This window comes from Aspergillus pseudotamarii, assembly GCF_009193445.1.
Source record: "Aspergillus pseudotamarii strain CBS 117625 unplaced genomic scaffold BDV38scaffold_9, whole genome shotgun sequence".
Taxonomy (NCBI): domain Eukaryota; kingdom Fungi; phylum Ascomycota; class Eurotiomycetes; order Eurotiales; family Aspergillaceae; genus Aspergillus; species Aspergillus pseudotamarii.
In genome coordinates, this window is record NW_022475023.1 from 621,709 (window position 1) to 636,327 (window position 14,619).

The window sequence follows — 14,619 nt, forward strand, 5'->3', positions numbered from 1 at the left end:
CAATGGGACCAGATGGGTTTTGCGACAACCAGACACATGACGACCCAACTAATGTGATGGAGTCAATTTTGACGTGCTCTCACAATTGTTGATCTGGTAAGAATTTATAATAATTATTGAGTCTCAACGACCCACTGATCACCATACACAGTAACCCGGCTGGTCTACTTGTTGGCTAGAACAAGTTTTCGTCACAAGGACCATAACATCCTGTCTGAAAATCAGCCCATTTTCGCGTGTTCTTCTAATTCACCTTTTATCCAAAGCAATAGACCTGACAGAGGAGAAGGGACAAAGGCGTGGATAGATAACAGTGTTTATTTAACACATGGACGTTTCCCTTCAGGACCGGCCTTCCAGTTTTATTCAAACCCCTCAGAAGTCTCTTTTGGAGTGTTTAGGATCCTGTTTTCCATGATCAGCCAATCCTTGAGTTGATTAGTGAAAATACAGTTGCCGTAAGTCCCCAGACACAGACAATAATTGCTAGATTGCCTGTGCGAGGCGTAAAAGCTTCAAGGGTGACGGGTACGCGTCACGCACAAAGGCAATAAAGAGACAGGACCAAAAATGTGTATCCGAAAGAAAGCCGACAGCTGAGGTTTGAAGGGGGAGGATAGGTTGCTTGCGTGGAAAAAGGGACCGAACAGCTTGACTCGTGATAAATCAGGTGCAAAGCCACGCTGAGAGCCAAGTCATCTGATAAGATCTCCACCAGGGAAAACAAGCCTCAATATTAAAACGGCCAGGAATCTCAAATTCAACCTGTGACAAGACTTCCGATGTTCTAACTCGCGTCTTTTCCTTATTCTCCTTTTATTTTATTATTTTTTTCGTATATTTTTCTTTACTGTTGCCCCGATACATCAATATTGTCGGAGAATAAAAGCAAAGTTGACCCCTTGGTCCAAAGATCCAACCGAGGATAAGAGGTGAGGTGGCAAAATTAGACCTCGACTAAGGGAAGATTCTCACCAATGCCAATGACTTTTCGATGTCTGTACCGACGGTAAAAGAAAGATGCATGCAGGAAGGGGACCCAAGAGTTTCAAACCAACCAAAGGAAAAAAGACGGCGGCGGGGGGCATGACGTCGCAATGGGACTAGTGTTACGACCGTTCGCGTGGGCAATTCAGCTACGGAGTCTAAACCCAACTAACTGGCTTCACCCTCATCATCCATTGCTCTTCTTCCCTTTCTCCCCACTTCGCCATATTCTTGACCTTTTGTCAAACAAACCCCCCCCCCCCCCCCAGACTGTTACTGCTGGCTCCAGTGACTACTTTTTTTCCGTTAGATCAATAACTCGAAATTAAAACAACTTTTCTTCTTTGGAAATTTAAAACTACCTAGCAAAAGATGAGTTCCAGCAAGGATGCAATCCCCGCCAGCAGCAAAGGCTCCTGGTCAAGTTTCCTCAAGGTACGTCACAGCCTGCTTCAATTGACAACTCATTTCTTCGACTAACTGGTGAGCCCTCCTAAAGTCTATCGCCTCTTTCAACGGCGACCTCTCTTCCTTGACCGCTCCACCTTTTATCCTTTCCTCCACTTCCTTGACCGAGTACTCCGCCTACTGGGCTGAGCATCCGAACCTTTTCGTGGCCCCAGCTACAGAAGCGGACCCCGAGAAAAGAGCCCTAGCTGTTCTGAAATGGTTCATTAGTACCCTCCACCAGCAATATTGTACCCGTAGCGAGAAACTGGGTAGTGAGAAGAAGCCCCTGAACCCCTTCCTGGGAGAGCTCTTCCTGGGCAAGTGGAACACTGACGAGCATGTCGGGGAAACCTCATTGATCAGTGAACAAGTCAGGTAGGTGGACACCCCAGAACAAGTCTTTTTCGACCGCAGGAGGCTGACCGAAGTCAGCCACCACCCCCCAGCAACCGCCTATGCGATTCGGAATGAGAAACATGGGGTAGAAGTAAGTCTGCATCTTCTTTTTCTTTTTAAATTTTATTTTCTGCTCCAGAGAGTCATTATTAACGTTATTCTTGTACAGCTACAAGGTTACAACGCCCAGAAGGCCTCCTTCTCAAGCACCATTCAAATCAAGCAGATCGGGCACGCCCTCCTGACCGTCACCCCACCCAACGCGGATAAGAACGACCCGGCCCAGAAGGAACAGTACATTATCACACTTCCAAGTTTGCACATTGAATCCTTGATCTATGGAACTCCGTTCGTGGAACTAGAGAAAACGACACGAATTGTTAGCAGCACTGGCTACGTGGCTAAAATCGACTACTCCGGTAAAGGCTGGCTAAGTGGAAAGAAAAACACCTTTAACGCTATCTTATATAAGGAGAGCGAAGGAGAGAAGAAGCCTTTGTACACTGTCGATGGGCAATGGTCGGATAAATTCACCATCAAGAATGCCCGAACCAAGGATGAAGTGGAGACGTACGTGGTTAAGGATAGCAAGACTACTCCGCTCCAGTTGGCCCCACTGGAGGATCAAGACCTTTACGAAAGTCGGCGTGCCTGGCGGGACGTGGCATCGGGCATCGAGCGGGGCGACATGGACGCCGTGTCTGTGGCCAAGTCAAAGATTGAGAACGCCCAACGCGAGCTTCGCAAGGTTGAAAAGTCCGAGGGCCGGGAATGGGAGCGCCGCTTCTTCAACCGCGTAGATGAAAACGAGGATCAGGGACTCTTACAACTTGCTAGAAAGGCCGGCCTTACATCGCTCGAAGGCGACAAGACTGGTGGGGTTTGGCGCTTCAACCCAGCAAGCGCAGATGGTGCGAAGCCGCCGTATCACAAGGCCGGTGGCGAAGGCTTGGGAGTCTCCGCATGATTGCCTGAACTTGGTTTGACTTTATACAATCCACTTATAGTTTCATTGACGGCTAATGCACCGCAGTGGCATCTGCGCTTATAGAATGCGTTTGCTTGAACAAGTCTCTTTCTTTCTTTTTTTGTTTTTTTTTTTCCTAATTTAAACCTTTGTTCCATTCTTGGGTGGGTTCTGATAGCTTTCGGCTTCTGTATATAGAACACGACGATCAATACACAGGTTGTCTTTTGCTTCACGCTACTAACTTCCGTTGCGAAATTTATGATCCATACCAGCTGTGCAGTTTTCACGTAGATCAGGACCTCCTTGGCACCAAGGCACTCGAATATGCATGATAGTGGATTCAGAGTGGTAAACGCGTAATTCTATCACTGATTGGGAGTTTCTATTATCTAAATCGAAGCCAGGTCTATAGTGAATCAATAGTGACAGGTAATTTTTCCCATCTGATGGAGCGCATTAGCAAGGTGTTTCAGTTCCCCTTTTCTCAGATTTCAAATTTTTTCGATTCTTGGCCCCTTTTTCCCATCACTAACTATCAATGCCTAAGTGGGTGGCTTAATTAAAGCACGTCCATCGTTGATCACTGCCTAAGTGTTTTAAGGCAGGAAGATCGCGGGCCCATCGCATCACAGTGAGACATCCCGTCTGCAAAAGTTCTGGACTATGTGGACTACGCAGCTCATTCTGGGCAAAATAGTTTTTCCACTGCTGACAGTTCTACTTCCCTCTTGCGACTCTGTCGGGATGTCAAAATATATCGAACTTAATTTAAAAATCCAAATAGTACTTGAACAATGTTTACGGAGGAAACGCTCTATATATATAAACACATGATAACCTCAGTAGACAAGATAGTAAGAGACCAACGTAGCCCTACGCCCATTATCCAGTCATCATTATATTTCCTCGTAGCATTTTAAAACCACTCTGTCCATATCAAGCTCAAATATGAAGTTCATGAACCTAAAGCTTTCTAGAATGTCACCAAACTACTAGTATATCCTGACAACTTCAACCACAACCACAACCATCCACGCACTCACAGTTCACAGCCATAGGCCACTAGAGATCCAATACCTGGACATACCTAAGCAGTACCTTTAAAGCAACATAGGAATCAAGTTTTCCTTGCTACGCCAGGTTTTTCGCCCACAGGGATCGAGAGGTCAATGAAACTCCAAATGACGTGCTCGATCTCGTCAGTGATTTTGTATGTACACGTATGCATTCCGAATTTCTTTCTTCCTCCGTGGAAACTTTTACAGCCATGCCTCTCATTTCCCTGGTAATTCACTTGCTTCTAGGGGATTGTGTCCATGGTTGTTCCCGCTGGTAGCCCGTGGCTGGGGTTTCGATGGCCACATGATAAGGTTATCGAGCTATCTAATCCTGATTGCCTGGAGGATGGGTTGGTGAAAGTGGCATTTATTCTCATGCTTTTAGCTGTCTAGCGAGTGGTTAATAAAATTTATAAAATTTCACATAGGCACTTGCCGTTATTCCCGCTATGTATAAATATTTTCGAGGATTTGCTCTCGCCTGACTGTTTTCTGAACCCACGTGTGTACTATACGTGATAGATATTGTATTTAATTCAGTTTAAACGTCGTCAATGTTGTATATAAACCAGGCTTATTGCAAAACAGGAATCTGATCTATCTGATGATGGAGTGATTGATTCTGGTTATATACAAGACTAAAGTAGGTAGAGTGTGTACTTCTAAGCAGAAGTGCTTCATTTTCAAGTTCATCAGCTTCGTGAGTAGCCCATCTTATGGGCACCGTAACCCTTCCTCGGGCCTGTTCATGCTCATGGTGTCAGAGGGAGGCTTTTGTACCAGTAAGTTGAGGTCTCCCGGGTACCACAATCCCCAGATCACCATGACAGCAAACATCAGCAAGGCATCAAAGACATACATTGGCCATTCATGGCTCAACAAGTACCCATCCTGACCCATGGCATATTCGATTACCCGAAATATAGACCGAACCATGATCAGCACACTGACTGCATAGAGTGTGTGCAAGTGGGATTTCCAGGGAATCGTCTGGTCGCATGCCTGGGCTGTTGGGTGCTGATGCATACGTCTTTGGAACATGATCGAAGTTATAATAAACAGCCCGAACATAATAATTTGAATCAGTAGACCGACGACCACGATGTTCTTCCCCATATTCGCGTTTGATCCTGTCGCCATCAGGCCTGCTGCACTACCTTGGACCACGAAGGACAGCACATCGCCCAGGACAAAGACTTTCGTCAACCAATTGACTCGGATCAGAGAGTGATGTTCGGCTCGGACACTGCGGATGATGCGGCCGAGGGTCATGTACACTGATGCGGCGAAGAGAACCGGACCAAGAAGGATGAATACGTTCTGGATGCAGTAAGGCATGATTTCTCCAGTCTTGCTGTAAGCAGCCACTCGTCCGCAGTATCCGATAACTTCGACTGCAATATTGTTAGGGTCGTCCAATGCGATCTAACTAAGGATAAAGCGGCGCTCACATATGCCTCCAATGGCGAAGGCGAGACAGAATCGAGCTCGCATTTTCCATAACTTCCAGAAGTGGTAGACGGTGGCGCCCAGAAAGAGCAGGAGGAAGATAACAGCTGCTGGGACTGATGGTAGATATGCCCAGAGGTAGTAGTCTCCTACATAAGGCTCAAGTTGCGCCATTGTTGTGAGAGACGTGTGGTATCTTTGGGGGAGTATTCTGGGACCACCCTTATGGTTCTGGGGTGACCCATTTTGAATTTATATGTCCGAACACTGGACAAGCAGACTTCCTTGCGCCAGAGGAGGGATACACCATACGTGTAAAGAAATTGGCACGAAGCCTCTATAGACTGCACTGTCTCCTAAAGGAAATTGACCGAATACGCGTATCGAATCCGGTAGTGGATCCGACATGAAAGTGGCCCGTGCATACGCGGATTCTTTATTCTAGGGCCCTTCGCCCACCTTCTAACCCTCTTCTCATACGCTAAGATGCTTTCTTTAGAGTCGAGCGGGGACCAAAATCTGCAGTGAACTATTAGCAGCGTATGCATACATGGGGGACATGATTCGATAGCGTGTAAGGAACAAGTCGGCGAACAGACCGCAGTCACCCACATGAATAATCAGTAGCTTCTTTCTGGGGATGTGGATCGACATCGATCATAATCATGCCGCGCAGAACGCATAAAAAGTCGCGCAATGGATGTCTGGAGTGCAAGCGACGCCATATAAAAGTAAGAGGACGATCCTTAGAAAGCGCTGACGTTAGCATCGCTTAACTGGGACAGTGTGACGAAAAGCGGCCGACCTGTACCAACTGCATCACTTCCGAACGCGTTTGCGAATACGCGGATATCTTTCAAAGTGCTACAAGATCTCGCACTAGTATTTCACCAGTCTCTTCTCACGCAGGGCCTGTGGCAAGAGACCAGCTGTCCGATGTTTCGAGTCCGAGGTCCGACTCACTTCTCCAAGATGCGCCAGTCAACATGCTTCACATGCAGCTTCTCCACCACTTGATGACAGAAACACGAAACACATTCCACGAAAGCTTCAATGCGGCAATCGCTTCTCCCGAAACTCTACAGATTTGCATGTCTTCTCCATATCTTATGAATGAGCTACTGGCCCTCAGTGCCCTACATTTGAGCACCTTGCGTCCAGCGGAGCAGCAGTTTTATCGTCACCACGCAGCACAACTCCAAACGCACGCATTAACAAACTTCAATGGGTTGGAGCTCGAACTGAACAAAGAGACATGCGTTCCGCTCTTTTTGTTTTCCGGTCTTCTTAACGTGCACCTCCTCTGCGACGTATTAATCAACAGAAACCCAGATTTTGATCACTTCCTGGACCAACTGGTGAGCAGTTTCCGACTACACCGTGGCATACGTGCAATCACCGCGAATTCATGGGGCATGCTTCGAGAGTCTTCATTGAAGCCACTAATTTTGGATGGTGAGAAACGATTTTCAAGGATTACGGGACTTGACCCCGAATGCGCCAAGCTCCTAGCCCTCATCAAGGCGGCCAAACTCGGCCCCTCTATCACCAATACCTATACGCAAGCGATAGAATCGTTGCAGCATGCGATAATTGCATGCTCGCATGGGAAGCAAGGCGGTAATATCGCAGAGATTACCGCCTGGCCGATATTGGTCTCTCCGGAATATATTGATCTTCTCGCGGTGCGATGCCCTGAGGCTCTTGTGGTGCTGGCGTATTATGCCACTTGCCTTCATGCACAGCGCGGCGTATGGGCTTTGGGGGACGGAGGGCGATTTTTGGTTGAATCCATCACCACGTACCTGGGATCAGACTGGGCTGAGTGGCTGGATTGGCCAGCGCGAGCTTTGGGCGATCGATCATTATCAGAGCTCGCAACGAGTTGAGAGTTAAAATCAAACACTTGAAGGCAACGTTATTGTTATTAGTCCAGCCATAGAAAGAGGTATAGAACAAGGATCCATGGCTCAACCGGAGAAGAGATCAGATCTGGGGCTAGCCGAATGTAGTATAGTGAAGACATCACCTCCTGCCCGTATTTCCCCTTTGAGCCTGTACTCTGTAAACCCGTGATGTTTAACTGCTTCAATGGTAGTGTTTATACGGCCAGGATGAGTTTTCAAAAATGTTGTATTGATGTGGAGGGGGAGATACAATGACCAACCCTCCAAGATAGTGATACTGAACAATATATGAGACGTGACAGGTTCGGTCGGAGAATATTACATTCTACGCCGTGTAGCAAAGGAACCCAATTGTTTCGGCTGGACATGAAAATACAACGCCGCCCAGTTTAATTCTTGCATTCTTTGTTCCCCCGTCCCTTGTCCTAACCCAGTCAATGCATAGATGTAATCCCAACTGAACCCCAATATGTAGTACAGGAAGCGGAAGATATGCAAGGTAGACAAGAGCAATAGGGAAGTAAGATTTCGTAAAAGCGAATCAAGGAAATTCAGAACAAACGTAAGACATTGGTCAATGCCATGAAACCGTACAAGAGCAAGGAGGAAAGAGATGACGGAGAAGGGAAACAGAAAGGCAACGTTTTTTTCAGTTCAATACAGCATCATGAAGGCAACCCTGCATAACAATTCGAGTCCAAAGGGGAAAAAAAAAGAAAAAACCAGCCAAGCTCCCACGGAGAGTAGAGATTACACACTTGAGAGCGACATAAAATAACAACCGGCGAAATATAGAAAGCTTTTGAGTCAGGGTGACCACCCCCTGAGCCAAATATGGATTCCGCCATTCGGGAAAAATGCAACGTCATCATCATTTAGTGACCGTAATTGCCTCCCCAGCCACCGCGGCCGGTGTTGCCATAATAATTAGCGAAGCCGGCGCCTCCGTAGTTACCGTAGCCAGTAGCCTGGTGGTGGGTTTGAGTGGCTGCACCCTGGTGTCCACCAAGTCCACCTAGACCCCCATACTGAGGGTTCAGGTGAGGATAGGTGCCAAATCCCTGTTGACCTTGCTGGCCTTGCAGAGGGGGAAGGCCAGTTTGTGCCTGAGGCTGACCTGGCACGCTGTTGGTTGCGGAGCCAGGTCGGTTAGCCTGAGCCAGGGAAGGGCTGGGTCCAGCGGCCTTCGGGGTGTCAAAGGTCTTGGCTTCCTCAGTGGTCACTGGGGGCTGCTGAGAGATAGGCTGATTCTGCCCAAAGCCACCCTGGGAGCGACCAAAGACGTCAGACATGCCCGATCCGAAGGTGTTCGAGCCGGCTGCAGACTGCTGGCTCTCCGATGGCTGGGCAGATCCAGTACGGCCATAGACGGTGTCACGGCCCGGCATGGCTTGCGCAAAGCTGCCGGTAGTTGCGGGTGACGAGGAGTGGTCGTAAGAGAAAGCGTGAGGCTGACCGTACATTCCAGCCTTACCATACGGGCCATACTGGCTTCCATAGCCATACTGGGCTGTGTGAGGCATATAGTGGTCGTCGTATCTGCGAGCATCATCATACATAGGGCGATTGCGGCCATATTGGTGCCCGCTCATCTGACTCATGTACGAAGCATAGTGAGGGTTGGAGAAATAGGGGTATCCATATCCGTAGGTATGAGCGCCCTGGCCGGGCATGTGCTGTGCAGTCGGGGTCTGAGTAGCACCGGGAAGGGTGGGGTTGGGAGTGTTGTGACCACTGTTGGGTGCGTCAACATGGCCGTAGCGGCTGGGAGGTTGAGTAGTAGGAATATGGGGCTGCACTTCCGCGCCCGAGACGCCAAATCCAGCGGCGGCTCTCTGGGCCACGGTAGCATCCTGGGACTGGCCATAGGTGCCATAGTAGTTGTAAGGGAGACGCTGGTCGACGGCGTAGAAGGGAGAATACTCGCTGCCAGTAGTTACGGTCGGCTGGACAGGAGCTTGGTTGGCGAATGGTTCTTGGATTTGAGGCTGAGGTTGGGTCACCTGCTGGCTGAAAGGGTCATAGGGCTTGTGAGCATCGGTGTAGCGGGCGAAGTCGTTGAAGGAAGAGTCAGCAGCAGAGGCTTGAGGAACGGGGGGGAGTCCAGGGGCTGGGCGAGAGACTGCGGGGCTCTCAGTCGATGCCTGGGCCTGGGCCTGAGTAGAAGGAGGCAAGGAGGCACGAGGAGCCACGGGGGAGTGTTGAGGGGGTTGGGCACGAGTTTCAGCATCTTCACGGTTCTCATCAATATCGACGTCAGCAGCATCGCCGTTCAATCCCATGCTGCCAAACTGCACGGCAGCCCTGTCGACAGCATGGTTTCCTGGCATGACAACTGCTTCTTGTTGTTCCATTACACGGCGCTGGGCACCAGCAGCACGAACACTCTGTTTAAGTGCGCTGGTGGGGTAGGCAGGTGCAGGTCGTGTGGGTGTTGCGGCAGCGGCAGCATTGTTAGCATCAAGGGCGCTGCCAATGGTGCTAGCTGCGGTGGCAGTGGGAGCCGGGGGAGAAACATCGGGGATCTGCGCAAGATTCGTCTTGGTCAAATCATCCTTGGGAGCTGCAACTTCAGGAGCCGCAGCAGGGACAGCAGGTTTTTCGAGGGGCTGAGGAATAGCAGGTTCAGGTGCCTTCTCCATGGGAACCGGAACTGGAGGCGGAATCGGGACGGGTGCAGGTTCAGGCGCCTTCTGCTCTTTCTGCTCCTGCTGTTCCGTCTGCTCGGGCACTGGTTCGGCAGCAGGCTTCTCGGGAACAGGAGCGGCAGCGGGGGCGGGCGCAGGGGCGGGCGCAGCAGCGGGAGCGGGAGCTGGGGCTGGTACCGGAGCGGGAGCAGCAGGTTTCTGCTGGGGAGGAGGCGCCGGTTTTGCAAACAGACTTGCCCAACCCTTCTTGGTACCCTCGGGGATCCCAGTGCCCTTCGATGCATCCTTGGGGGTCTCCTTCGACGCGTCGGCTGGTTCTGGAGCTGCTGGCTCAGCATCGACCGGCTTCTCAGTCTTGGTGACCTCGGGGGTAGCTGTCTCTACTGTGGTAGGAGCAGCTGGCTTCTCTGGGCGGCTGCCATTGGTGTGGGCACCAGCACGACCGCCGCGACCGCCACGACCACGATCTCCACGAGCACGTCCACCACGGCTCTCAAATCCACCACGTCCACGGCCTCCTCGAATAGGAGCATTAGTCGACTCGATCGGGGTGCTCTGCGCCTCCTTTGGCTTGGGGCGGCTCCGGTCTGTGGTCTTCTTCTTTACCTCTCCCCACTGAGAGACGTTACCTATATCACGACAAAAACCAATGTTAGTCCAGCTATGTGACAAGAAATCACAAATTGGATCGAGATCGACGGCGAACCTTCAGTTATGCGATCAATTGCCTCCTCGAGGTCGCCGTCTGCATCCTCCAACGCAAAGACGAGATCCTCGTCCGTCCAGTCAGGGAACAATTCCTTTAGCATGGGTAGAGTGTTTGCATATTTCTTCTTCATCTGACCAATTTCTCCTTCGTCTTCGAATGTAGCGGGTGTGCTATCTGAGTTGTCTGCCTTTGCAGATCTGCTGCCACCTCGACCACCTCTGGAGCTATAGCCACCGCGACCGCCGCGAGCGGATACCCTGCCACGAGAGGCAGACGACCTCGTTTGAGCTTCAGACATATCTTCTGATGGGGGGGAATCTAGTAAATCTCCGGACTGGAGAGTAGAGAGTAGAAGGAGAATCGAGGAAGACCCAACGGGGGTTTGGACGAAGGGGGTGTAGAAAACAAGGTGCGGCTAGTGGGAAGAAAAAGCGGGTAAAAAGAGGTAATGATCACAGATGCAGCCTCACGGAAGAGGTCAGCAACCAGAACCACAGAGCACACACAAGGACCGCCCGAACTTCGATGCGGCGGTTCAAGAGGGAGCGAGAGTCCAGGGAGGGGAGGAGGGGAAAGAATTGAATAAAAAGAAAAAAAAAACCAACAAAAAGGAAAAAAAGAAGTCCAAAGGGAGCTAAAAGAGGATGAGCATAAATTATATGGAATAGGGAACCAAATGGAGAGGGAAGAAGGAATGGGAAGAGTTTTGAGTGAGACTTAAAAAGAGGAATAGGTAAAGTACGAGTTTAGGTACAGTTCAGTCCGACCGACGTGTTGGAACCCACTGCAGGGAGGGAGAGAGACCCTCCAGGCAACTTTGTCGCCCATTTAGCGAGCGGCGCTAATCGTCCACCCGTTTCGTTGGTTGGACGATCCGACCGGCGTCCGTGACTGGCACTGGAGCGTTTGGCCTTAGCGTGATGCCTTTTAAAGGGACAACGCTTGCTTCCTGAACCCTTCTCAGTCCGGCATTTCGTCATCCATTTTGGGTTTTTCCTTCGTTGCGTTGGATGATTCACGAGATCCAATCGATTATACATTTTCCTCCTCAAATTCATTGGTACGAAGATTACCGACTCGTACCGTGTGTATACGTATCTATACAGGTCGTCTGCCTACCTACCCCTACAGTGCCCCAATCGGAGAGTCTATTGATTGAGGATCTCGTTCCCATTCCTCGCATTCCTCACCGCCCCCCTGCTGGCACCACCTGAGGTATCTACCATCTACCAAGGGAGAACGAGAGGGCACGATTTATTATCGATAGTATATGACACTACTGGTCCATCATTGTTTCCCCCCCTTCCTTCCTTCCTCTTGTCGTCATGAAAGGCACGTCGAGTCTGAGCTTAAAAGCATGGTCGAAAATCCACCCCCCGCTACCCCGTACCCCCCGGGAATCTCAACAACTCCTCAAAGCCCTTACGTCTTCCTTCCGTCGTCAACTCGATCGGGAATACCCCCCCTCGGCCCCCTCAGATCGAGATGGATCTTGTGATCGTACACCGGAGAATCCGCACTCGTCTGTGCACGCGACTGATCGACATCTCCGGGCCATCCTGGATAATCCACTTTTTCGGGTAGTGCCCTCCAAGTCAACTACGGCTCGTAAGGGAAGTGGAACAGCAAGCAGACTACAACAGAGAATAGCGAAAGAACCAATGCTGGTCTTCGATGAATTGGTCGCCTCAGGTTCGGTAACGCTGCCAACACTACGTGACTGTCTGAGTTCTCAGATGCTACTGGCCAGCCGTCATATCGGAAGCGGCCTCATACAGGCCATGAAAGACGCTAGGGCTGGATCCAAGGTTGTCAGTTGGTGGTTTGCATCTGATTCTGCGACGAGACAGATGTTATTTAAATCCCGAGCAGCGACCACAACTCTTGTAAAGTTCTTAGTGGCAGAAGGTCGACAGGGTGTGGTGTTGGACTGGCTGAGGATGCTGGCGAACCATGACATTGGAGGCCGGAACGGTCAGCTGCCAGAGAAAATTGCACAACAGGTGTTTGGCCATCTGCTGGTCAACTTAGTCACTGCAGAAATCCAGTACGGCCGAGGGTTGAGCTTGGCTATGCGGTATTACCTACAGACATGCAAGTCGCAGATGTTCAAAGACAATGCGGCCTTAAACCTTTCCTGGCAGCCTGTGTTACTTCCAGCAGGTGTTCACTTATGTGAGAGCTTGATGCAGAGTTTACCGTCCAGATCCAAAGAGCTTGACGGAGCTATGTACAATGAGTATATTGAAATTCTTTCCAGACTCGCACCAAACTCGTGGGTGCTAGCTACAGCTCCGTTGTATCATCCTACACGCCCTGATGCCAAACCATTCCTCGATTTTGTGGATACACTACCTCCTAGCCGAGTGGACTCTTCAGCAGGACTGAAACGAGAAAGCTTTATGCGTGCCGGATTTGACGCTCTTCGTCTCTTGGTAGACCAAGACAAGCGACAGGATGTGTTATATTTGGCACGGTTCTTGCAACAGCAGTTGCCCGAAAAAGTGGATTCAGAAAATGCATCCAAATCAGACAACCGCGCTTACACAGAGAGGGAAGATTTACTATCACAGCTTGACTTGGCATTGGCTTGATTTGCGTAACCATTGCTATTGACGCCGAAGCAGCATATTATGTAAAGCAACGATCTACTGGCCCCGAGATTAGGGTGGTACCTTTTCTTATGTGCCTTTCAATATGGGTTCAAGATCTCTACGGAGCTTGCATGCAACCTAGGTAGTAGGCAAATGATTCGTCAATCTGGATCTGCAGGTGACAATCGGGTTTACCATTGTGGTGGACGGCTTACCCGAAACACGCTATGAGGAGAACTCCGCATACTGCTCCACCCAGCCACGCTAATGGGGTCTCCTTCTCCTCTTCTTGGCACGCTTACATATCATGACCAGCAACACAATCAGTGCAGGGAAGGCTTATGTGCGCCTTGAGCTGATCCTCGGGGGTAATCTAGTATGCTATTTTCTAATTGGTGTTTTGCTGACGGAACAGTCCAAGATTGAGTTCCGTGTGGAACAGGTTAGCGTGCTGGGATTAAATGATCTTAGTAAATATCACCGCGCAACCTCACCTCTCAACCTTCTGTGGCCTTCTATCCTCCCTCCCATCGTTCTACGAGTGGTTCTCGCCCTAGTAGACCACAACTTGGCGATTTTGAAGGTCGCTTGTAACTTGCGATCACATTTCAATTAGATTTGGTTCACCTAAACATCGCTGGGAGTATCTTTCACTCGCAATTGTCCGCACCATCTCTCATCATGGCTCCTGAGCTAGATAGCAGCGTCAACCCACCACCAGCCCCAGGTACGTCCATACAGCGGTACATATGTCTCACATTATCATGGCATCATCACTAATGCCCATACCACCTTGCTACAACTAAATACATTGGGTCGAAGCTGATTCATGAAGTAGAAGCTAGTAATACATCTGGAGCTGGCACGGACACGAAGGCGACCAATGCTGCCACCAAGCAAACCAACGATGATATCACTCCGACAAAGCCTGTGGACGCTGTTGATCAGTCCGAGGAGAAGGAGTCTCCGGAAGCGACTGAATCCTCTAAGGAACACAAGCCTGCTGAGGAAGCCAAGTCTGGTGGGCATGCTTCTATCTTGCCAGATGGTGGACCAAAAGAGTCAACTACGGAGAATGGCATCGCGCAACCTAGTGCAGGCGATAAACGAGAGCATGAACCGACCTCTACGCCCACCAACGCAGCGAAGTCTAATGTCGAGAACTTGACAGAACCTGCAAACAAAAAGCAGAGGACTACTGGAACGCGGACTCGGAATGGCAATACTACAGCCCCTGCTACGAATGGGGAAAGGTCAAAGGCAAGCCGTTCTAAAAAGGCGAAGGATGATGTGAAGAAGGTAATTCCTCCGGATGGTGTTGGTAGTCGAACACGCAGCCGGACTAAGGCATCCTCCTAAGCTCCGGCGGTAACGCTGCGAACATATGCATCTTGCAAAGATCACGTATGTTCTTCATTCTATATCACTTTTGATCTAGTTGTCTAGCAGGT

The 14,619-nt window shown here is 50.0% G+C and overlaps 8 protein-coding genes across 8 annotated transcripts; 5 read left to right on the plus strand and 3 right to left on the minus strand.

Annotated features, from left to right (window-relative positions):
• Positions 1-1,249: 1,249 nt before the first annotated feature.
• BDV38DRAFT_238811 (OSBP family protein) lies at positions 1,250-3,028 on the plus strand. Its single transcript, XM_032053714.1, has 4 exons — positions 1,250-1,422; positions 1,487-1,812; positions 1,870-1,924; positions 2,003-3,028. Exons 1-4 carry the CDS (start codon positions 1,360-1,362, stop codon positions 2,798-2,800), a joined length of 1,242 nt encoding a protein of 413 aa, XP_031917212.1. The 5' UTR covers positions 1,250-1,359; the 3' UTR covers positions 2,801-3,028.
• A 1,342-nt stretch (positions 3,029-4,370) lies between these two features.
• BDV38DRAFT_238812 (RTA1 domain-containing protein) lies at positions 4,371-5,482 on the minus strand. Its single transcript, XM_032053715.1, has one exon. It carries the CDS (start codon positions 5,197-5,199, stop codon positions 4,576-4,578), a length of 624 nt encoding a protein of 207 aa, XP_031917213.1. The 5' UTR covers positions 5,200-5,482; the 3' UTR covers positions 4,371-4,575.
• Positions 5,460-6,245, minus strand: BDV38DRAFT_238813 (uncharacterized protein). The gene is made up of 2 exons (XM_032053716.1): positions 6,122-6,245; positions 5,460-6,055 (listed from the first exon to the last, which is right to left on the minus strand). Exon 2 carries the CDS (start codon positions 5,922-5,924, stop codon positions 5,667-5,669), a length of 258 nt encoding a protein of 85 aa, XP_031917214.1. The 5' UTR covers positions 5,925-6,055; positions 6,122-6,245; the 3' UTR covers positions 5,460-5,666.
• Positions 5,976-7,199, plus strand: BDV38DRAFT_268817 (Zn(II)2Cys6 transcription factor domain-containing protein; the record flags this gene model as incomplete). The annotated part of the gene is made up of 2 exons (XM_032056844.1): positions 5,976-6,041; positions 6,096-7,199. 2 exons carry the CDS (start codon positions 5,976-5,978, stop codon positions 7,197-7,199), a joined length of 1,170 nt encoding a protein of 389 aa, XP_031917215.1.
• An 893-nt stretch (positions 7,200-8,092) lies between these two features.
• On the minus strand, positions 8,093-10,872 carry BDV38DRAFT_279594 (putative RNAPII degradation factor Def1; the record flags this gene model as incomplete). The annotated part of the gene is made up of 2 exons (XM_032059061.1): positions 8,093-10,494; positions 10,572-10,872. 2 exons carry the CDS (start codon positions 10,870-10,872, stop codon positions 8,093-8,095), a joined length of 2,703 nt encoding a protein of 900 aa, XP_031917216.1.
• Positions 10,873-11,563: 691 nt separating this feature from the next.
• Positions 11,564-13,509, plus strand: BDV38DRAFT_221616 (uncharacterized protein). Its single transcript, XM_032052798.1, has one exon. It carries the CDS (start codon positions 11,900-11,902, stop codon positions 13,166-13,168), a length of 1,269 nt encoding a protein of 422 aa, XP_031917217.1. The 5' UTR covers positions 11,564-11,899; the 3' UTR covers positions 13,169-13,509.
• Positions 13,323-13,898, plus strand: BDV38DRAFT_221621 (uncharacterized protein). The gene has a single exon (XM_032052800.1). The coding sequence runs from the start codon at positions 13,476-13,478 to the stop codon at positions 13,782-13,784; it is 309 nt and encodes a 102-aa protein (XP_031917218.1). The 5' UTR covers positions 13,323-13,475; the 3' UTR covers positions 13,785-13,898.
• Positions 13,510-14,569, plus strand: BDV38DRAFT_221617 (uncharacterized protein). The gene is made up of 2 exons (XM_032052799.1): positions 13,510-13,895; positions 14,007-14,569. The coding sequence occupies exons 1-2, from the start codon at positions 13,850-13,852 to the stop codon at positions 14,525-14,527; spliced, it is 567 nt and encodes a 188-aa protein (XP_031917219.1). The 5' UTR covers positions 13,510-13,849; the 3' UTR covers positions 14,528-14,569.
• Positions 14,570-14,619: the final 50 nt, after the last annotated feature.

What these genes read in the sequence shown, in the direction of transcription:
- BDV38DRAFT_238811 (XM_032053714.1), top strand. Translation starts at nt 1,360, where the DNA reads ATGAGTTCCAGCAAGGATGCAATCCCCGCCAGCAGCAAAGGCTCCTGG. An exon ending in CCTGGTCAAGTTTCCTCAAG is followed by an intron (nt 1,423 to 1,486) that starts GTACGTCACAGC and finishes GCCCTCCTAAAG; the next exon opens with TCTATCGCCTCTTTCAACGG. An exon ending in TTGATCAGTGAACAAGTCAG is followed by an intron (nt 1,813 to 1,869) that starts GTAGGTGGACAC and finishes GACCGAAGTCAG; the next exon opens with CCACCACCCCCCAGCAACCG.
- BDV38DRAFT_238812 (XM_032053715.1), bottom strand. Translation starts at nt 5,199, where the DNA reads ATGCCTTACTGCATCCAGAACGTATTCATCCTTCTTGGTCCGGTTCTC.
- BDV38DRAFT_238813 (XM_032053716.1), bottom strand. Translation starts at nt 5,924, where the DNA reads ATGTGGGTGACTGCGGTCTGTTCGCCGACTTGTTCCTTACACGCTATC.
- BDV38DRAFT_221616 (XM_032052798.1), top strand. Translation starts at nt 11,900, where the DNA reads ATGAAAGGCACGTCGAGTCTGAGCTTAAAAGCATGGTCGAAAATCCAC.
- BDV38DRAFT_221621 (XM_032052800.1), top strand. Translation starts at nt 13,476, where the DNA reads ATGACCAGCAACACAATCAGTGCAGGGAAGGCTTATGTGCGCCTTGAG.
- BDV38DRAFT_221617 (XM_032052799.1), top strand. Translation starts at nt 13,850, where the DNA reads ATGGCTCCTGAGCTAGATAGCAGCGTCAACCCACCACCAGCCCCAG. An exon ending in CAACCCACCACCAGCCCCAG is followed by an intron (nt 13,896 to 14,006) that starts GTACGTCCATAC and finishes TTCATGAAGTAG; the next exon opens with AAGCTAGTAATACATCTGGA.